General features: G+C 34.3%; 2 protein-coding genes across 3 annotated transcripts; both read right to left on the bottom strand.

The window, feature by feature from the left end:
* Positions 1-651: 651 nt before the first annotated feature.
* sergef (secretion regulating guanine nucleotide exchange factor) lies at positions 652-14,753 on the bottom strand. Of its 2 annotated transcripts, none has more exons than XM_081355376.1 (11): positions 14,590-14,753; positions 14,261-14,396; positions 13,921-14,076; positions 13,671-13,765; positions 13,517-13,577; positions 12,650-12,763; positions 12,445-12,507; positions 12,194-12,352; positions 11,965-12,116; positions 5,871-5,907; positions 652-2,177 (listed from the first exon to the last, which is right to left on the bottom strand). In XM_081355376.1, the coding sequence occupies exons 1-11, from the start codon at positions 14,629-14,631 to the stop codon at positions 1,993-1,995; spliced, it is 1,200 nt and encodes a 399-aa protein (XP_081211502.1). In that variant the 5' UTR covers positions 14,632-14,753; the 3' UTR covers positions 652-1,992. The 2 variants fall into 2 exon arrangements, with proteins under 2 accessions (XP_081211502.1, XP_081211503.1); XM_081355377.1 differs by having other exon boundaries at positions 14,594-14,635.
* Positions 14,754-16,681: 1,928 nt separating this feature from the next.
* tph1a (tryptophan hydroxylase 1 (tryptophan 5-monooxygenase) a) lies at positions 16,682-23,172 on the bottom strand. Its single transcript, XM_081355340.1, has 11 exons — positions 23,017-23,172; positions 20,700-20,837; positions 20,416-20,599; positions 20,220-20,320; positions 20,066-20,133; positions 19,277-19,473; positions 19,056-19,191; positions 18,132-18,258; positions 17,921-18,016; positions 17,700-17,833; positions 16,682-17,594 (listed from the first exon to the last, which is right to left on the bottom strand). Exons 1-11 carry the CDS (start codon positions 23,110-23,112, stop codon positions 17,420-17,422), a joined length of 1,452 nt encoding a protein of 483 aa, XP_081211466.1. The 5' UTR covers positions 23,113-23,172; the 3' UTR covers positions 16,682-17,419.
* Between the last annotated feature and the right edge of the window lie 743 nt (positions 23,173-23,915).

Here is a 23,915-nt window from a genome sequence, read left to right on the forward strand (position 1 = left end):
TTGTGGTTTATCGTGCTGTGCGAAGTGCCTGTTGTTTTTCGTTCGTGAGTGTCAGTGTTGTACATTGTGCTTGTATGTGCTGGTGTCGAGTAAATCTTTCTTTTATCTCGTTGAAGTGTTTGTTTTTGGTAGTTGAAATGTTGTAAAAATGTTACTCCAGTCGCTAATCATTTCAGTGAAAAAAAAAAAAAAAAAAACATGTGCTCTGTGATCATGTGTGAGTAGGGAGAAAAAAAAGCAATAGTTTTCCTGTATTTTGTACTACTGTAGTTACCATGTAGAAATGCCTTTTGCACTGTTTGCACCGTTCACTTTTACATTCCTTTCTGTAAAACAAATGACAGATTTGATATATTTTGTAGCTCACATGTTTGGCTGGTAACTTTCGAGATGCACCGTGTCCTAATCAGGCGTGATGTGACATGCTGGGAAGCTCCATCCAAAATTTCACTCATATTTGATGTTTAATATACATCGCCAGTGGCTGTGATTGGCGTGTTGCATAGCATTTTCACTTAGAGCGTAACAAAAATTGAGTGTCGCGCCTGGTTAGAATGTGGTGTTGGATTTGAAGGTAAAATACCAAGGCTTGTAAGCGCATCATTGGGACCAAACTCACAATTTTTGAAGGAATGACACCATCACTGAGTTTGATGAGGAATATGTTTAATAAATGCTTAGATTGCATTTGAAAATTCAATGTGAATATACAAACTATTTTGGAAGCCACATTATTATAGCGGTTTTCATAAAAACCATCAGAAGAGACAATCCTGCACTGTACAACAACACGACTCTTTATTGAGAACAAGAACATACAGGGTTTATGATGGAATATATGAAAGGAACCGATACTGTTAAGTTTGTTTCGACGTTTATTTTTCATTGTTGTGAAAATGTTAAGTAAACCCAATTCTTTGGGACCAAACTAGCGCACTGCCAGTTGCATCACAGGAATGTCAACATTGGGTCGTTTCCTTACAATATGCTGGACTGTTCAAAGACCCAAGCACATCAGAACACAAACATCAATGAGTGATAAATATATATTATACATATAAATAAAACTCAAGAGGTGTACAGTCTTTGGGACTGAATAGTTTTTGCACAACTTCCAGGCAAAATGAGGCATCTCAAACGTTTGTGCCGTTTTGTGAGACGTTCCTTGTGTCTTTCAGCTCACTGCAGTGCATAGTATGGATAGTTATTTAAAACCAGGTGGTGTTTTCATTGATGGTTTGAGTTGACATATTGTTAAGGCAATTTTGTGTCTTTTTCTGAAGAGAGAAAAAAAAACAATGAACAAAAAAACAATGATAATAAAAAGCACTAAAACAGATTTTGTGTTGTGTGGATTTTTCAGGCTTTGTTGAGTATCTTTAGTAGATTATCACTCCATCATTGGGTATTCTGTGAGATTGATTGTTTTCAGACAGGCCATTTCTTAGCAGTAAATCGGTTTTACTGCGGATTTACGGTGAAGGTTATTTAAGGGTTTTCTCTGTCCCTGAGGTGAAAGGTCAGATGAAATGATCCTTGACCGTCGATCACAGCAAAGGAAGCATGATCGGCCATTTCAGTGCTGTCAAAAACCCATCACAAAAATGAGTGTCTTATTGAATTTGTCTCCTCATTGAATTTCAGTCTTTCTGAATGTTTGTGAAGGCACTAGAACAGCATATACAAGCATATAGATTAATTTTTTTGGTATTTAATTGGAGAAAAAAAAGCCATTTATTTGTCATTATAATTTTAAAAACAAAACCAATGAAGGCTTTTCCTTTAAGCTATGAATATTTGCATGAATGGGCCTAGTGTTCTTGTTTCTGTTTATTTTGGGTCATTTCCTGATGTCATAAGCATAATGTGGTCATCCGTAGGTAGTATTTGCATCTCTGAGACTTTGATCTTTGATCTGAAACATGTCTTTCTGAATAATTCATTAAAACGTAACGAAAGCAAACAGAGAGAGAGCCGAACGCTGAAACCTGTTCAGCTTGCAGAATCCTTGTTGCTCTTCAAACTGCATAGTGCCATTGAATGTCCTGCTCCACAGCCAATCAGAAGAGCCGTAGCGTCTGTGAGGCCAGGGACTGGCCGTGGTTGCGTGATGTCACAAAGGGAACCGTCTCCACACATTCCGTGTTCATTCCAGCCCCAGGAGAAGAGCCGACCCCCTGAAGAGAGACAGTGAAATATATTCCATGACAATGTTGCTACAACGATACATAGATAGATAGACAGACAAGCAGACAGACAGACAGACAGACTATCAAGCTTGCAACACCAATGGTTCGATTCACAGCGAACATACATACTGAAATGTTTAAGTAATTTTGGTAAAAGTGTTTACAAAATGAATAATAAAAAGGAAGAAAAAACAAAACAAAAATGTCACTGGGTTGTTAAAAATGATTCTGAATGAAAAAAGCCTCATGTTTCTTGTGCACACAACACTTGTGAATCATTCAGACCCTCCTTGAACACCTCGAACACGTCCAGCAGGTGGGTGTGGTCGAACCCGCATCGCCATGGAAGCACGTGCCACGGCAACATGGTTACATAAGTCCCGTCGCCACGGCAACCAGGAGCGAGGATGCTTTCTCAAGGGTAACTCGTTTTGTCGTACGCCCCCCCCGTTTCTCCCACACTACCCCTATACACTAACAAGTCTTTGTAAATTCAAGTGGGCTACAATTATGCAGAATTATAAATAAAAAAATAAAAGTAGTACGATGTAGTATGATGTGTAATACACAAAACAAGAGCTCTAGTGCTCAGTCACTGATGCACAGCTAAACTGTTCCCATAGCAACACACGTACAGACCATAGAAACATATAGAACAGCATACTAATCCAGACAAGAGAAATAATGAAATAAAAAAGACGTGGCTGTGTGATTCGTTTCAAACAAAAGACGGTTGAACGTGGTCATAATGCACACAGTCCCTAAACCGATGTAATCTCATTTAAAGATGGAAGTGCCACGATGTCCTCTGAGAAGAGTGTTGTGTGTTTAGATAATGCTATATAAGATTCAAGGCATGTTGAGATGTTATTAATTTGCTCTGTTGTGCAATGAGACGTCATGGTTTTGTACCCGAGGGTGCATCGCACAAAGGAACAAAAGATAAACCTCAAGTTCCCCAAGAAACGAATACTTCTTTCAGGAAATCAGGCTCTTTTTAAGTCACCTTCTCAGCTGATGAACTGCTACATAGTTTTCTGCTACAAATTATTCAACCCCCATTGCAAATCAGTTTTATTAGCTCAATTCAACTCCCTGAATAGAAACTCTCACAACAGCACAAATCTGCAAATCAGGTGTTGTTTCAAGCACACCTAATGCAACTAATCAATGGCTTCATTAGTTGCATCAGGTGTGCTTGAGCTAGAACACATGAAATACCTGAACTGGCTAGGTTTGTTGAGTGTCACTTTTGAATGCATGTAAGAAATATGGCATGTTAGTCAAAAGAATGGTCCAAAAAATTAAGAGAAGATATCATCGCCCTTCACAAACAAGGGACAAGATACAAAAAGACAGCGAAGGCAACTAAATGTACAAATATATATTTTTTGCACGATGGTAATGAGAATTTGGGGCCGAGAATGCTTCAATATAATAATAATAATAATAATAATAATAATAATAATAATAATAATGCAAAACGTCTTAAACAATGGCTCGGAGTAATTTCAACTTAGGGTCCTTTGCACCATGACCTCAAGTCAAACCCTCCCCGAAGCTTTTTTTTTCCTTGGTTGAACATTATTAGAGTTAGAGCTTATTTAGAGATATCAGCCGAATGGCTTAGTGCAGGTGCTAATGGATCCAAGGTTGTATCTCGTAAATAACCCCACTAATAATGCCCAGAATGGTACCAAACTTCTACAGTAGTACAAATAGGTTCTGTACTCATAAAACGAGGCATTGAAAAGTTTGTAAGTACATCAGGAGTTTATTTTATTAGAACTTTTACATGCTTTTCCCAAATCACGGAAGTGACCTCGACGTCCGGGTTAGCGGTAGCATGAGCCGTCAGGCAAGTGTTATTTAAATAAACTCCTGATGTACTTACAAACTTTTCAATGCCTCGTTTTATGAGTACAGAACCTATTTGTACTACTGTAGAAGTTTGGTACCATTCTGGGCATTATTAGTGGGGTAATTTACGAGATACAACCTTGGATCCATTAGCGCCTGCACTAAGCCACTCGGCTGATATCTCGAAATAAGCTCTAACTTTAATAATGTTCGACCAAGGAAAAAAAAGCCTCTGGGGGGTGTTTGGCTCGAGGTCATCGTGCAAAGGACCCTTTAATGGTCTAAGAAGGCATTGTTTTTTTAATGCAAAATCTAAATTCTCATCTTTCCTTTTGACTTTGAGATAAAATACAACAGAATAATATTACAGTAATGTGAGGCAAAGACAGCAAGAAGGCATACGTTTCAAACACTGCATGAACTGCAATTAGTCAATGGTGTTACTTTTTTAACTTGTTGGTGAATTAACAAATGGAAAGAAGTAGAAATAGCTTCTATTACATCTAACTAACCCTAACTTCATATTCTTTTTCAGTAATTGCTCATTTCCCTCTGATGCCCTTGCACAAAGGCACAGAGACTAATTCCCAGCATCCTTCTATGATACGCTAAAGATCACAGCATGGAGCGGAGGCTTAATTACTTCAGCAACAGATACTCATCTCTACTAATGCTAAAGACGTAGTGCTGAAAATGTCCTATTACTGAAATCAAGACACTGAAGTCTCAAAAGTACAGAAGCCAGAGCTGGTTCCAGAGTTAATTCTGGCCATCAGGCTTAGTGGAATCTCAAAATGCTGGCTTACTCTTCTTTAATCCTGTCTTTTTTCTCCCCCGGCTCAATGTCAGAGCAGTCACATCCCATAATAAGCTACTTTACACCTAAAGATACTGTAGAATTATTGCCATGGCAACTGTATATGTGATGAACCTCGGCGCAAGAGAGAATCTGCTGGGAGTCAGGAAACCTATAAAGATGTATATATATATATGTGTTTGTGTGTGTGTGTGTGTGTGTGTGTATATTACACACACACAGTGTTTGTCATCATCCTATGTTCCTATGTAAGTTTTATGCTAGCTAAATAAATTTAAAATATATATATTTTAAATATATTAAATGTAATACTTTTATAAAAAATAATTTGTATTAGTAGAGGTTAATAAATATCATAATTTAAGATTATGACACTAAAGTAAAACATTCAGATGCATTACAGTTAAGAAATATTGGGGGGAAAGGTGCTTTTGTCATGATAATAATGGCTTAATTTTATACTAAATAGATATATTGCTGTCAAATCGATTAATCGTGATTAATATGATCTAATGCAAAAGTTTGTAAATATATGTGTGTATTGGAAAGCACACACACACACACACACACACACACACACACACACACACACACACACACACACACACACACACACACACACACATTTATGGTAAATGCGATTAATCGCGATTAATCGATTTGACACCACTTTTTTTTGTGAACTATGACCTGAACATGTTCTTTGAGGGATTCACTCGACAATGCTCACAGAAAACAGAAAACCCCCTGACTTCGTGCATCTCATGCACATCACAGCTTGAGGTTAGTTTCTCTGATGAGCTCAGTGATTGACTCTCAGTACTCAGGTCTAAGAGTGTGTGACGGAGGCCTTGGCCAATGACTGTTATGGGCCATCGGATACATGAAGACAACAGGTGTTGCCATGGAGACTGCATACTGCATACATTCCTAACATAATCCTCGAGTAATCTGTGCAAAGAGTCATGCATGTTTATAAAAACACCCAAGCTCACTGTACTCACCCACAACAGCCAAGTTATGTTCAGATCCGCAAGCGATCTGCAAAAAAACAGGGAGAAATTTGTGAGAAACACCTATTACATGCTCTTACATGCTCACAGTCCAAACACAATAACCGCTGACAGACCTCAGTTTGACTCATGTCACACATAGAATCACATGTAACAGGAGTCGGGATGTCTGAATCGAACATTCCCTGCTGGGAAGCCGGTACGAGGGGAGTGATTTAAACGTTCAGCTGTGCAGAGATGCACAAACACACAACCGGCCTCAATGCTGGAGTCATATGTCCATTACCATGACAACCAGTGAGGATGTGAGTGGGTGACTGGGCGTCTCTGGTTGGTTTATTAATGTTTGGTGATCAGAGCTCATTACGCAGAGGAAATGGGCTACTAGTGGATAAAAACACATCGCTAATGCTGTCTGCCAGAGCTGGGAGGATGCCGTCCACACAAACACGCTCGTATTAGTGGAAATTATATCGGTGCATCATGGGAAATGGCAGCAGAGCTGGTGGGCCTGAAAGAACCTTGAAACTTCTCTTGTTTAACGACCAATCAAATATATATAAACCTAAACCTAAATCCACCTTTCTGTATTTGTATTGCCCTGAGTCGACTTTGGAAGACATAACACAGCTGTAAGCACGAGGAAAACATTTAGAATAATATAATTAATTTGTAATATGTCGAATTTGTTCATTTATTTATTAATTGAGAATAATCTATAAATGTTTGTAAATTTAAATTATATATTGTATCATATTAGAATACTTTTGTTTATTTATTTAATTAATTATTTATTAATTTAGAATAATTTACAGAATATTTCTTAAATTGAGCATCATATTAATATGAGTATTGTTCATTTCTTCAGTTAGAAATGAAAAATAATTATTTTAATTTAAAATCAACTGTAATATTTGTATTTATAAATGCTGAATAATATATAGAATATTTCCATGTAATGATTTATTTAATATTTGTATGCATTTATATTATTTATATATCATTTTTTATTATTAAAACTTAACATTTCAAATAAATGTAATCATTTTCTCGATTCTTTGCTTTTATTGCATCTGCTTTGTTATTATTTTATGATTATTTTAAATCCTTTTTATGTAAAGCACTTGTGTATTATATGAACACATTTTTTATTCAACTTTTTAATATGGTTTAAATGTACATACATATAGTTAGAAACAAAACATAATTATCTTATATTAGAATTAACTATGAAATGTACTTAATTTTGTATTCATTTTAAATATTTAGAATAAGATACAGAATGTTTCTTAAATTAAACATTTTAATATTGCTTCAAATGGATATATATAGTTATAAACAAAATATACTGAAACCATAAAAAATATGAGATGGTGATGTAATGGTCATTTAAATAGATAATGAATACAATTGATATCAATTAAATATCAGTGTTGACTGTTATGGGTGATGCACAAGGACGTTCTGCTTGCATCCGCTGTGGACTTTGTATCAACTGGTACAAAGTGAGGTCTTTTGCAGATATAGACAAAAGCAGGAGCCTCCTGTCAGACTCCACAACCACGATCTGTCCTGATATAGTCTGTTTCTCTCACCATCACCAACAAAACAACCCCATCCAGCCAGCGTCCCCAGCTGACCCCACGCCACACAATAACAACACACAGCCAGTCAAAACAGCTTTCAGACGGAGGACAATCCATTGAGGACTGCTGTCAGATCAGTAGCAGGGAGCGCTAGAACATGCAGACACAAAGAGACCGTCTGAAGCGACTGACCAAATCTCATTCCCATGAAATAATACAATTAATAAAAAAATAAATAAAGAATATTTATTAACAAATAAAGAATATTAAATTAACCAAAAATATTGATATGTATTTAAATATAAATAGTATATGTGCTTAGAATGACATGAAGATAAATAAATAATGATATAATTTTTAATAATTCATATTAGATATTAATATTTAATATTAGTAATAATTTAAATTTCTGACCAAACCACTCCTTTAAATGAACTTTCATTAAGTATACTTGAGATACGAAAGTCTAATATATATATATATATATATATATATATATTAAATATATATTGTGTTATTTTAAAATACATACACATAATTAATATAATGTAACATATAATTAATAATATATTTAATTAACTATTAATTATTTAATACCATATATGAATCATTTATATTATTATATATTATTTAAAATTAACAACAAAATACAAAGTGAAATATAAATATAAAGTAAATACAGCTTCTAGACATTTAATTATTAATTTTTAATACCACATATATATCTCATTAATATAATTACATATTTATAATTTGTAAAAAGTGAAATATAAACAAAGTAAATAACATTTTTATTATATTATGTTATATTTTAAAACACACACACACACACACACACACACACACACACACACACACACACACACACACACACACACACACACACACACACACACACACACACACACACACACACACACACACACACACACACACATATATTATTACACGTATACAAACTTTATATCAGAACACATACACATGTACATATACATATACACACACACACACACACACACACACATACATATATATATATATACACATACATACATACATATATACATGTATATATATATTTTTTTTATATTATAAAATTAATTATAAAACATATTTTCTGAATATAAAATATAGAACACTGAGATAGTCAGTGCCTATATTTTTAGATCCCGTTGTACCCATGTGCCTTTGATAATGAAGAACAGGACGAGGTGTCCCACACATGTTCAGGCACTGTGATGAAGCCTCAGGTACAGCAGTGCACTGTGGGAACTCAGACACACACACACACACACACACACACACACACACACACACACACACACACACACACACACACACACAGCAGGACTCCAGCGCTCCGGGTGCAAGTGTGAAACTGACTGTCGGCTGCACGTGTGAACAAACTCATTTTAAGAAATTACACCACCCATTACTAGGAGTTCAGCTCCGTATCCAGGAAGGAACAGTCATTTCTAGAACACAGTATTATGTTTCATCTACGGATAGGAAATCTTACAGTCTGGAGCCAGTGAAGATGCTAACTCCCCCCTGATTGGCCACTAGGCCTTTGGGGGCGGGAACATTATTGATCTGAAGTCTAAACAACAGTTTAGACACAATGTAGACTGCTAAAAAACGTACTAGTACAATTTATGGTTTTAAAGGCTTAGTGAAGTTGTGTCCCAAATGACGCACTATACACTATGCACTCAATTGTGTAGTGTATACATTTTATAAGTTTATTTGTTATTCATCATCAGAGAGAAAAAAATACCTGTTTTGGATGGACTGAGGGTGAGTAAATTAACAGCAAATTTGCATTTTGGGGTGAACTATCCCTTTAAGTGCATCATCTGCGTGTACTTTTCCCGCACTACTCGCACTATTTATACTACAAAACCTCATAGAATAGAGCATAAGTACATGAATTGGGACGCACATTATGACTTTTAAGATTCAAGAAGAACACAAAAGCAGCATAAATGTATCATAAAAGTTGCCCATATGACTCATACAATATATTCCACTAAAATATGAGGCATTATTGATTAAATATTTGAATATTAGCCCTAGCTCTCTTAAGAGTGTTCGTACCAATTTGTCATTAAATTGCTCTTTTGAGTCAGAAATGTTCAAAATATGATCCGGTTCACAAAATTGGTCTAATGGATTTGTTCGCATATCTAACTGTGAACAAATCAATGTTCAGCTCACTGGAAGAGACAATTATCAGTAAATAATTACTTTAATTTCCGGACATTGTCTTATTTTAGTGTTATTTATATATTTTATAGTTTAATTTTTTGTAATTTTGTTACGTGCTTTCAGCATTTTTAGTAGATTTAAATAGTTTAAAAAAAAAAAAATTCAGTTTTAGTTTTCAGTTTCCAGGGCATCATTTTAAATCGTTGTCTCCTTTAAGTTTTTCATTTAATATTTATATTTTATTTCAGCTTTAACAAAAACGTTTTAGTCAACGATAACGACGCTTGTCGCACAAAGCCATCGTACGACTCTTTAAAATCTCCTTTTGTGTTCCACAGGAGAATGAAAGTAGAGTTAATGATAACAGAACTATATTCCTTTAAGCCTGGGTCGCTAGTGCAGGATATTGTAGTAGCGTAAGCAACTTTTGAGGATTAAAAATGACATCCATGGTCCATTGTCCTGGCAGAAAGTGGTGAGAGCACAAAGTCACGCAAGGAGATCTGACATAGAGAAATATGTTTCGCAGTTTGGACAACACGTCCCTCTGTGCACCAACTTGAACTTGAAGAACCAATGCAAAAAGACGTAAATGCCAAATGTCTCTTTTCTCTCGCTCACAGTATCTGAAGGCTGGTCTTTGATTTCGAGGTTCGGTGACTCATCTGAGATTGAGCATAAAACACTGCCATTGAGTCTTTCTCTTCAATACGGATGCACACAGATGCTGCATTCTCTACGGTATAAGACAAGTGATGACCTTCAGATCTAATCAACGTGTGTCTCTGGGCAGATGTGAGAAAGAATTGTGGGAATGCACAGTGTGTTTTCGCCCCCTACTGGAAGACAGTACGTGCTGCATTATCCTGCCTATGAGTTAAGAACATTTTGTATTTCCACAACATAAGAAAAATCATGCTTTGGTAAATCATAATTATGACATGATTCATAATCATAATTATTAGATAAAAAGTCTAAATTATTATATACTAAGTCAAAATTATGTAAAAAAGCTCAAATAAATCAAAATTCGTTTCAACTTCTGAACTCATAATTAAGACTCAGCATGTCATAATTTTGATTTATCTCATCATTTAAATTTTTTATCTAAATTCTGACTTAGTGTCATAATTTTGACATTTTTATCGCATAATTACAATTTCGTATGCCATCATTTTAACTTTTTATCTCAATTTCATGTATATAATAATTTTGATTTATCTCATAATTTAAATTGATCTCATAATATGATTTAGTATATCATAACTTTATCTAATAATTACGATTAAGACTGCCATCATTTTGACTTTTTATCTCAATTTCATGTATATAATAATTTTGATTTATCTCATAATTTAAATTTATCTCATAATATGATTTAGTATATCATAATATCAACTTTATCTAATAATTACGATTAATGCTGCCATCATTTTGACTTCTCATAATTGCAACTTTTTATCTCATAATTACGATTAAGACTGCCATCATTTTGATTTTTTATCTCATAATTTCATGTATATAATCATTTTGATTGATCTCATCATTTCAATTTTTAATCTCATAATATGATTTAGTATATCATAATATAAACTTTTTATCTAACAGTTATGATTAAGACTGTCATCATTTTGACTTCTCATAATTGCAACCTTTTATCTCATAATTACGATTAAGTCTGCCATCATTTTGACTTTTTATCTCATAATTTAAATGTTTTAATTTCATAATTTTGACTCTCATAATTAAAAAACATTAATCTCATAATATGACAGTATATCATAATTTTGATTTATCTCATAATTTACATTTTTAATTTTGACTTTATCTCTAAAAATTAGTTAGTATATCACAATTTCAACTTATTGTCTCATAATTTAGACTTTTCCCCTCATAATTTCCCCTTTTTATTATAATTATGATGAAGTCATCATTTTGACTTTTTTGACATTTATCTAATAATTCTGACTTTTTAATGCCATAATTACGATTTACTCATCTCAAAATTACGATTTACCAAAGCATGATTTTTGTATATGGCAGAAATGGCCTTCCATATTTATTTGATCATTCTAATTATTATTTATTGAACGTTGGTATATTTTATCATACTGCATGTATTACCACTTCACAATAAGCCACGAAAAGCAGTGCAGTGATTTTGCCACAGTTAACGGGGGTGTAGTAAATTCACTTCGAATTATTATTTGTGGTAAAATCACTACTAAACAATATTTATCTACTTTACAGTATATGGATACTTTTACCACAGTATATGGCTGATAACATACCTGTGTTGCTCCAAATAAAGCTTCAATCTCGACGGGGCGGCTCATAGTTTGGCCAGAGCTGGTTGAATCGTCAGGCTCTTTTTCCGTACCCTGATTGGTCCGTCCTAGCTGTCCGTAATTGGACCTGCCCCATGTGAAGACCCGGCCACTCTCTGTAAATACATCATATATTGAAAACAGTATCTCAAGAAAATCAAGAAATGTGTGAGACTTGTGTAGTGTGACTCACCTGTTTTTGTGACGAGGTGCGTCCAGCCGCTGTGAACGTGGGTCACTCTCTCGCCCCGCAGCAGAGAGCGATCCAACGCCACAGGAAGTGTCAGGAAGAGACTCTCGCTGACCAGCTGACCATGTTTATTGCTGCCCCAGAGAAACATTTCACCTTTCACTGTAGAGATATGGGATTCAGATGCTTCGGTGAGACGATCTTTCGTCTCTATCCTGACTAATCAGTTTGATTTGTTTGAAAGATACTCTCACCGGTCAAACAAATGCAGTGGGCGGAGCCTGCAACTACCTTCTGTGGGGTCACATGATCTAACCCTGCAGATCAGAAAGTGCTATTGATAAATGACTAAATTAAATATATCATTTAACAGACATTTATGAGGTAAAGTAATAAGGAGTAAGATCTCGTGTATCTGGTGTTGTGAGCTTTAAGAGCAAGTGTGTGTGTGAATGTTACCCGGGACAAGGCAGGGCTCTTTAGAGGACAGATGCGCTGGAACAGGTTGTGGACTCAACATTCTCTTAGCGTGACTCGACAGGCCAGTTCCCCACTGATAAACACAACCTGAAGCTTTAGACACACACACATATACAAAAAACACACAATTAAAAGTTGATTATAGAATTAAAATATATTTAATATTTAATTATATTATTAAAAAAATAATGAAACACTTATATTAATTATTTTATATATTTAAAATTATAATATTAAAATATATTTAATATGTAATTAGAATTTTAAATGTATGTTTTAATTGTTTTTCAATGTTTAATATTCAAAACAAATATATACATATACATATACAATATTGATATAAAAACGTATATTTATTTTTAATATTTAAAACAAATATAAATCAAATTATTAAACATTTTATATATTTTATATTTCACATACATGTACATATCATTACATATTCAATTATAATATAACAATAATAATATTTTTTTCAATATTTAAAACAAATAATATTACAATATAATTAATATATAATTGGAATTTTAAATATAAATTTAAGTATTTAACTTTTTTCAGTATTTAAAACAAATATACATATATACCAACTAAGCAAAATAAGTAAAACAATTATATTTAAGTTATTTATAATAATTAAATAATACGTATACAATTAAATATAAAATTATTTCTTACATTTAATATTAAAAATCTATATTTATTTTTAGTGTTTTAATCTTTTTTACATGTATACATTTCAAGACAAATAACATTTAAATTATAAGAATTGGAAAAATATAATGTTAATTATAACATTTTACTTATATAGATGTGATATTTATTTTATATAGTCACAAGTAATACCTGTACTTGCTAATGCATGTCTGAGGCCAGCAGCCACACTAGTTACCGGCTCATTCAGTGTCTGCAAACACAACATAGAATGACTTTATTTCAATCCTCACACATAAAAAAAAAAACAATTATGCAAGAGTCTCACTATGGTCTCAGTTCCCACCTTCACATGTAAAGGCTCTGCTGAGTGTGATATCCCTGGTGAGACACCAAGCTGTCCAAAAGCATTGGAGCCGCACACCAAGACCTGACCGTCACCTGACAGACACAGATCAGATGTCGGTTATTCAGCACTCAATTAAACGAGAGGAAGTCTCAATAGGCAGGTCTAAGAGCAATTGATCTAATAATAAAAATAAAATTATTATTCAGAATATGAATACGAGTATGGATTTGATGACCCAACCACTCACCTGTCAGGATAATAGAGAAGTCCCAACCACAGGACACCTGCTGAACTCTTCCACACCCAGACAAAGGGCAGGGTTGAAAGGTTATGACCTCTGTAGTGTGACTGAGCCCTAACTGACCTTTGTGGTTGTGTCCACACATCAGCAGGTCACCTGACTCTGGGTGGAGAAATGTTGTTGTCATACTTCAACGTGTCCACTAGAGCGCGCTATTGATCCATAAATAAAAGGTCAGCAAATACAGAAACAGTTTGAGGATTATTTTACTAATTCAAATGACGTGTCCTTTCAGAGTGTTAGCATTACTATCTATTATTTTTAATAGTGTTATAGGCCAGATAACCAGTGATGACAGCCGAATGCCCGCCTCCTCCGGTTATGCAGCGGATCTGCGCCGCCTGCAGTCCGCCGTGTGCACGCCACGGCTCGGCTTGATCTTCCGTGTGTCCCTGCCCCAGCTGCCCGGAGCTGTTCGCTCCCTGCGATACAAAATCACGCTTTATTGCACAGAAAGCGCTGTTTTTGTGGGCTATAATAATTTGAGACCGCTTATTTTAATTTATACTGTTACAAGTTCGCGTATTCTCGTGGATATAAGGATTGTAGACTGGTACCAATACTGTTTGCAAGCTTTGTGTAGGCCTAATGAAAAGTATGCTAAATAAAACTTACCCACGTGTAAAGTACACATTTTGACAGCTGAGTTCCTTCCATCAGATTTAGGCGCAAATTGATGACATCGCCATAAAATCATGAAAAGTCACTGGTTTCCAGAAATATTAGTGGGTAGAATGCTAGTATGCATTAACACGATGTAATCCCAAAGTGGGCGGGGCTTAGCGGATCGGGAGTTGCTCATTTAAATATATATTTTTGTGCCATTTTATTAAATACAAGTCAGACATTTTATTAAAATATTCTACTTAGTATAAAATATATATTTAATATCGAATTATAATATTAAATATATGTTTTTTTTTTTTCTATATTTGTTAAAACATTATAATACTATTATATACATAATATATAACTATTAAGACAATTAACTATATATTATGATATTTAAATTATAATATTAATAATAATTACAATAATACATTAATTTTATTGTATAACAATTATTAGATAATTTTATTATACAATTACAATACTACATTTTTCCAGGAGCTACTGTCAAACTTGTTTTATTGGTAAACTGGGACACTTCAAATACATTCAATTGTTATTCAAATGTAGGCCCAATGAATTAAATACACAATAACAATAAAACAATAAAAAAATTTAAGGAGGGGTGCAGGTACAGCAGATTCACCAACCCTCCCTCCCTCCCTTCCTCAATCCTCACCACAATATATTGTATTGGGTTTAATTTATTTCATATAAATTTAAATTTAAAAAAGAGGAATCTTATTCTAATGATTATCTTCTATATCTTCTAATGACTCATTATATAGATCAATGGGAGGCATTCACTTGCACTGGCTGTATTGACAAGAAAAGAAATGAAATTTAGCCTGTGTGCAGTAAATCAGCCTATAAGAAGAAATGTTTATGAAGATTCCTCTTTTTTAAATAAAATAATAATAATAAAGAAATAATGCACATAATCCAATCTTTTTGGTCTTTTTGGGTTAATTTTCATCACCATATGTGGCTTTTGCAGATGTCCCGGCCATCCAAGCTTGCATAAAAATTTAAATACTAATATGTTTTATATTTGATATAAAAACCTAAATTCATGTTCACTATTTAAAACAAATAAACACATATACATACTAAGTAAAATAATTAAATATTGTCATATTTATAATAATCGTAATAATTCAATTAAAATTATTCTATTAATATTGTTATTTTTTTAATTATGATATTATAATAATATGATATGCTTCTTATATTTGATATAATTTTTTTAAATACATATTACATATACATATTAAGACAAGTAATTCAATAATATAATTATGCAATTTTATTTCTAAAACAAACATTTTATATTTATTTTATATATAGTATAATTACAAATAAAATACAAGTCACAACCAAGTAGCAAAAAGGATGATATTATTCAAAGGCAAGGAAATTAAGTACAATAATATAACAGAAAATCATAGATAGACCATAAGAGAGTGCTAAAATGACTCACTCAGTCATACCATATAAAAACGGGATAATAACAGAATCTTTATATACAGAAAGAGACTTTGATTATAACAGTGAACTGGGGAAGAGAGAAAAAATCCTACCTCTGAAGAAATAATAGCCTAAGATTTACTTTAATAAAAAACATATGAAGCCTATAAAAATAATTTAAAAAAAGTTAATAATAAAAGCATATAACAACACCCAACTTTTTGCAAATATTCCAAGTATACTCATCATCAAAATCTTTGTGGTTAAAAACCAGTAGGCAAATCTACAGTAAAACCCGCGTGTAGATGTAGAGGTCACGTGGTATACGTTACTTTTCTCAGCGCTTGGCAACATGAACCAATCACAGCATGTTGAGATCAAACGATAATGCGTGTTTAAGTTTACAGATACTACTGGATCTGCTTTCCATTTGTTTATCTGGTACCTAACACTGCACTCATAGAATTACAGTAATAAAAGGTTTTACTTATGTCTCCAATTAGACAAATAATGTCCTGAGATTTGAATAACACTCGCTAGAGATTTCGGCTTTTGAGCCGAGGAGTCCATAGAGGAACACGGTTGTTCGTACATTAGAACATTAGCTAGAAAGAAGAAAGAAAAGATTTTTACAAGTAAAAAAAAACAATGATTTATTTCATGTTATAAGCATATGAATATATAATCTTTAGCAATACATTTCTCTATACTTAAAACTTGAACTGATACTGACTAACTTGACATTCTGAGTGTTTAATTAATTATATAGACGCTAAGCAATCTTAAGTTAAGTTAAAGTTAATTTGTAAAAAATATTCTTTCATGTCCAATGCAACATTTACATGCATTTTTAATAAATAAAGATTAACCTCCAGGTCCTACTCCATGTAGACATCCATTTTAAATCAAGAAACATCTGTCAATAACACAAAAAAATACTGAATATTTCATAGACTCACAATGATAAAAAACCATATATATAGTGTGCACAAATGAAATATAAAGTAAATCAGTATACTAAAATATCTATCAGACAATATCTCTTAATAAATAAACAAAAGGTGCCAATTTAAAATCAGCAGACATGAACTTTGCACAACCATAACCATTGTGGTCACCTTGCATAAATACCACCCGTCTAGTAGAAATCTCACATATATTACAGTCCACTTGCAAACTTTAGCTTCAGCTTTTTTTGAGCCATGTATTTAATCAAACAAGAGTCAAACTAATAATATAAATAGACACATGAGGATTTGACTTCGTTTGGTGGGTACATACATACAGCATGACATATTATTCATGCCATGCATTATTTGGAGAGTGAAGTAGCATGAAGAAATGGATGATTTGCTGGGAAATGTAGTTTTCAGACTCCTAACTGTTTGTTTAGCCTGCTTAGTGCATCTCCAATGATGTCCAACTCATGTCTTAGTTCCTCCACCACGTTGTTGATGCTGGCCGTGTCCTTCAGAACGTCTACGCTCTGCGTGTACGGGTTGTAGCGTACCGAGAATGGCCGCTTGATGGTCTTTGCAAACTCTCTAAAAGATTAATTTCAAATGCACAGGGTTAATTTATTGATGAAAATAAATACTTAATTTTTAATTATTCATTTTATTAGTCATTGTTTTTGATTGCCCACACACCTCATTTTGACTTTTGCTTCCTCAAAGGTGTCCGAAACAAAGTAGACATCCTGAAAGGTGGTGATGATACACTCCTGTTTGGATGTCACGTTGGGGTCAAAGGGCAAGATCCTGGCGTTTCCTGACAGTGCATGCTGGAAGAAAAGGGAATAGATCATCTCTCTATATGGTAAAAATCATGCGCTTTACATCATGTAGAGAAAGCTCTTGTGTTTCATTACCTTTAGCTCGCTGATGGAGGACAGCAGACCGGCTCCATACGCTCTCAGTTTCCCTTCCTGCTTACAGAGGCCAAACTCCACAGTGAAGAAATAACACTGAAACACAATATGGCAGTGATAAATACTCATTTTGCATTATTAAATATGTATTAACATTAAAACACCTCACTAAAAGGTTAAAGCTCAAATCTCAAGGCCTGTTATTACTTACAGTAGCAAGTTTCTGTATGGAGTCGTCCGATGCGCCCAGTGACGCGAGACCAATCTCCTGACTGAACTGAGCAAAGCTGGGCTCGGCCAAAAGAGGGACGTGTCCAAGCAGCTCGTGACATGTGTCTCTAAAACAGACAGACATATTCAATATAAAAATATATATATATGGTCACACTTTAGATTTGGGTCCAATTCTCACTATCAACCAACTATGAACTACGACTTTTGCCTCAATAAACTCCTGATTATTACTGCTTATTAATAGTTAGTAAGGTGGATGTTAAGTTTAGCTATTGGGTAGGATTGTGGGATGTAGAATATGGTCATGCAGAATAAGGCATTAATATGTGCTTTATAAGTACTAATAAACCATCAATATCCTAGTAATTTGCATGCTAATAAGGAACTAGTTAGTAGTGAGAACTGGACCCTAAACTAAAGTGTTAGTTTATATATAATATAGTATATGAGTGTAAGTATATATATATACACACACACTGTGTAAGTGTGTATATATATAACCTTAAGAATATTAGTCTGTTAGTAGACTGTTGTGTTAAGGTTATGTGTTCTCTAATGAGAGTTAGTTGACATGTAGTTGCAAAGTTACTTATAGTTAGTACAATGTCTTAAGTGGACCATAGAAATAAAGTGTTGCCATCATATAAAAATGTATTTACACACACACACATACACAATAATATAAAATATTTTATATCTACATAAAAATAAATAATATATACACTACATTATACTTCAAATAAATAATATAAATATATTAATTATATAAAAGTAAATAAATATATTAAAATTACACACTTTTTCTGTGAATTTATTATAGTGATAGTCCTATCATCATCATTTATAGGCCCTGCATGTATGTATCATACATGTGCTAATATCTGATTATTCGTGTACTCACGGCTCGGGTGTGTAGAGGGGGTCTGAGCTGTGTCGGACATATTGAGTGCAGTGAAACACACGGAAGGCGAGACCTGCCAGGAAGTCTCGTGGGGAGAGATACCCAGCCACGGGCCTGATGGTGAAGCCAGTACGCTCTGAAACAGTTCATCAAGCTATGTTATAGTAGTCTATAAATCCTGAACAAACCCAGCAAGATAAACTGACATCCCTTTCTCTCACCTTTGAGGAAGCGCGAGACGTCCTCCAGCTGCGGGATGTTGTCCTCACGGAAGTCACAGTGTGTGATGAGCAAGGGCAGGTTCTTCAGGTACTCGCGGCAGGCGTGTGTGGGGTAGAGTTTATTCAGCTCCCTGAACACAACTCCCCATGTTTTCACCTCCTCCTCTGTGAACTCAATACGGGGAATGGGATCTCCACTAATGGAAGAGGAGACAAAACTTCCTTTAGACTTCATGAGGAAACATTAGTACCTTAGATAGATAGATAGATAGATAGATAGATAGATAGACAGACAGATAGATAGATGCATAGATAGATAGATAGATAGATAGATAGATAGATAGATAGATAGATAGATAGATAGATGATATATAGACAGACAGACAGACAGATAGATGATATATAGATAGACAGACAGATAGATAGATAGATAGATAGATAGATAGATAGATAGATAGATAGATAGATAGATGTATCTATTGTAGATGTATATATTTAGTGTGTGTGTGCATATTTATATATATAATATATATATATATATATTGCGATTATTCACGATTAATCGAAATTTAAAATTAAAGTTTTTGTTTATATAATATATGTATATGTATATATATATATATATATATATACACACACACACACACAGACGCACGCTCTCTCTCTCTCTCTCACACACACACACACACACACACACACACACACACACACACACATACATTTTTGGGATATATTAAATGTATATAAACTTTATAATTAAAGTATATTTTAAGAAGTTACCAAACTCACTATTTGTAGCTCATAGCCAAGTCTGCAAAGTACTTTCTCCTTTTGCGATAGACATTGTCCTTGAATCCCTGTTGAAACAGAAGCAAAACAGTAAGCGACGTGATTACATCACACTGATGATGACATAATTGAGAGGAAGAGTTGCCGCACTCACCGGGTGATCCGCGTCCAGGTCTGATCCATACATCAGCACTCGATTCGCACATTTATCCAGATCTGAAATCTTCTTCGGGAACCACGGCACATTCTCCATTTCTGAAAAAAAAAAAAAAAAAAAAAAAAACCTTCAAATATTGAGTATTTTTATAGTAGCCTAATTAAAAAAGTCACAGTGTCGTTAATTCACGTACCGCTTTCTTCCGGCAGGCGGTTGTCATGCGCGTCCATCTCGAGCACGTTCACGTGTTTCCTCAGCAACTGAATGATCTCGTGCAGCTGCTCGCGGTTGCTATCGCAGTCTACGAAGATCTCGAACTCAGAGTTGCGCCTTTTGGATTTTCTGGACTCAATGTGCACAAGGTTGACGTGGTTTTCCTGTTGATTTATAACTGATGGTTAATTATACAGCAGCATAAGGTTTTTAATCAGATAAAGGAAAGCAAGGAAATCCTAACAAAATCGATCTGCTCTTCACCTGGAAAAGTTTTAGTGCCTTGACAAGCCCACCGACTTCATTTTTCAGAGAGAACACAACAGCAGCCCGACCCCTCTCTGTGGACGCAGTTTTGTTGTCTTTATTCTCCTCGATCTTTGGAAAAGCAGATTTGTTCATCTGAAAAACATGTGTAAAACAGATTGGTTAGGTCAGGTAGAAATAAGTCATTAATGGTCATCAAAATCATGTATTGCTTTACATGACTTGATGTTTATCATCCGCCTACTTTAAATCTTGTCAATCAGATCATGTGGATTAAATAAAGAGTGTCGTAAACAAAACTCAATATCTTAAAGGCACACATGCAACTTTAGGTTGTGAGCATTCCTATTAAGAGTACAAATTTCCATCCATTTTACTTAAATACATTCTGTTATTTGAGTTTCAACTTAATCAACAATGAAATTTTAAATGGTCGAAAACGGTAATGAACTTATCACTGCAGGATGCCATTTCTTTATTGTATTAATTTGTACAATTTTGCACATTTTATTAGATTTTTTGTTCTTGTCTACACCCGACACGATCGGGCTGACGCGAAAAAAGCAAATAAAACCCATTATAATCAGTGATGTTGTCTACACTAGATAGGGTGTGTCGTATGCCACGTCCTATTACTGACGTACTTAAAGCACTCGCTCTACCTCTGACATGAAGAACAAATGGGGGGTTTCAACTGAGGGGTTTGCTTTTAATCCTAAACTACAACAAAGTCCAGCTGCGAACAGGTCATCGGATTAAAGGTGCTGGTTCCTGCGTCGGTTCAGCTCCGCGGACAGCGCCAGTCATCATGACCTGCTTAACATAAGCGCCGACAGAGGGACGCCGCAACAGACCTTCCCCAAGGTTGCAGACTTGGGATTAGGTTCAAGAAATCATACCGATAATTGTGATTAATAATAGTTGGAAAAATATATGATGTATATGAAGACAATGTTGCACCAAACACCAGTCCGAATGTAAACCAAACCCCCCAGGAGCATCAATACAACAAGATACAATGAAAAAAGAAAAGGCAAAAAAAAAAAAATGTAGGCAAAAACTTCAATTTTAATTCATTGAGGCCATGAAGTATAAAGTACATGCAAACAATTCTTTTTTTGTATCCAGAAAGTATCCAGAAAATCTTTATTAAATAAATAAATAAATAGTATTAAACGGTTATAAATAAATAAATGAATTAAACATGCATCGCTTTTTAATTAATATTAACCCATATTAAGTTGTTTTATAAGAACGATGAATTTAATATAATAAAATGTATAATATATATTTTTATTTCATTATAATTTAATTTAATTAAAAATTTTTGGTAACACTTTACAATAAGGTTCATTAGTTAACATGAACTAAGCATGAACAATACTTCTTCAGCATTTATTAATCTTAGTTAATATTAATTTCATCATTTACTAATACATTATTAAAATCAAAGGTTGTATTTGTTAACATTAGTTAATGCACTGTGAACTAACATGAACAAACAATGAACAGCTGTATTTTGATGAACAAACATTAACAAAGATTAATAAATACTGTAACAAATGTATAGCTCATTGTTAGTTCATTTTAATAAATACATTAACTACTGTTAACTAATGAACCTTATTGTAAAGTGTTACCAATGCAAACTAGCAGTTATAAGCGACCCCAAAGCTTGCCGTCTACTGACCATGTTTCTTTTATCACGCATGTGACAGAGTAATCGTCCCTGTCCTCGTCTTCCCGTCAGCAGGATCCCAGACAGCATTAGTGCATTGACCGTGACAGGGCTCAGAGTTCTGCGATTCACCGTCTCGCTTCAACAAAGACAGGCCAGTGTCTGTCGTCTTAAAACAATCTCATTTGGAGAGCGAGGAAGCCTATTATTAGCGCCCTCTTGTTTTAATCTAACACTGGGATTAGGCTGCAATTAATCACTCTTCCACGCACATCTCTGTTAAGTGTACTTAATTTGATGCATCTTTAGATTTGGTGCATGGAGGATTGGAACGTGTCTTGCTAACAGCATCAAACATTGATATGTTAGACGTAAAACTGAGCGGAGAGCTTTGGCACACTTGCACAGTGGTGCATCACGGTACCTGTAACCTTCAGCTTCCTCCATGCTCTATGCTTCCTAGAAATCTAAATTTGGCATTATAAGTAGACTTAAATAATATATATTTTTTTTTTTTTTGCGTATTATCTGGGGTCTCTCACCTGTTGAGAACTTGAAATCTCACCCGAGTAGATAATATAATTTAAAAAAGTATGCAAATTGACCAAATAAGGAGTGATGGGAGAAAGCGCTTACCTCATTGTTAAGTTGCTTCTCTTCCAAAGTCAGACCAAGGTTAATGGAGTCAAAAGATCTTCCTCTGCGCGGTCCCTCGCTTTTAGTTGAGTACATGCTGGTGTTTCTTATTATTTAAACGAGCTTGTCAGTCGTATGCGCCACAATTGTTGTACTACAATGAGACTGTGCGATTTGCTATTTATGAGGACCTGAAAAGGGAGAGGAGGGGTGGAGAGTTAATCTTCCTCCTGACAGCAAATGGAAAATGAGCAGCTTCTCACGTCATGGGGATATTCATACGAGAGATGTACCTTTTCATATTCTCTTTGACGTTCTGCACACAAAAAAAGATCTGTGTGTGAGGAGACGCCGCTTCACTGGCAGGAGTTAGGAACAAAAACGCCTACAGGAGACCAAAAAGTCGGTCCTCAAATCTCCCTGCAAATTAAAAAGCAAATATTATAAGAGCATAAGCCTGTCATTTTACATTATGATACTACACCAAACAACAGTTTATGTATCTAATACCTAATATTTAGACATCATATATGAAGCATGTGCAAGTTAATGGTTTTTAATTAATATTAAACCGTTAAATAAATATTGTAAAAATGGGAATTATTATACTTTTAACATACACAACAGTCAACATGCATCATGCATTTCAGCAAAATAACTGTTCAAAAGTTTGGGGTCAGTAAGACGTCTCTCATGCTCACCAAGACTGCATTTATTTGATTAGAAATACAGCAAAAACAGCAATATTATGAAATATTATTACACTTTAAAATAACTATTTTCTAATTTGAACATATTTTAAAATGTAATTTATTCCTGTGATCAAAGCTGAATTTTCAGCATCATTACTCCAGTCTTCAGTGTCACATGATCCTTCTGAAATCATTCTAATATGATGA

The sequence above is a fragment of the Scardinius erythrophthalmus genome (genome assembly GCF_964197995.2).
Source record: "Scardinius erythrophthalmus genome assembly, chromosome: 24".
Lineage (NCBI taxonomy): Eukaryota > Metazoa > Chordata > Actinopteri > Cypriniformes > Leuciscidae > Scardinius > Scardinius erythrophthalmus.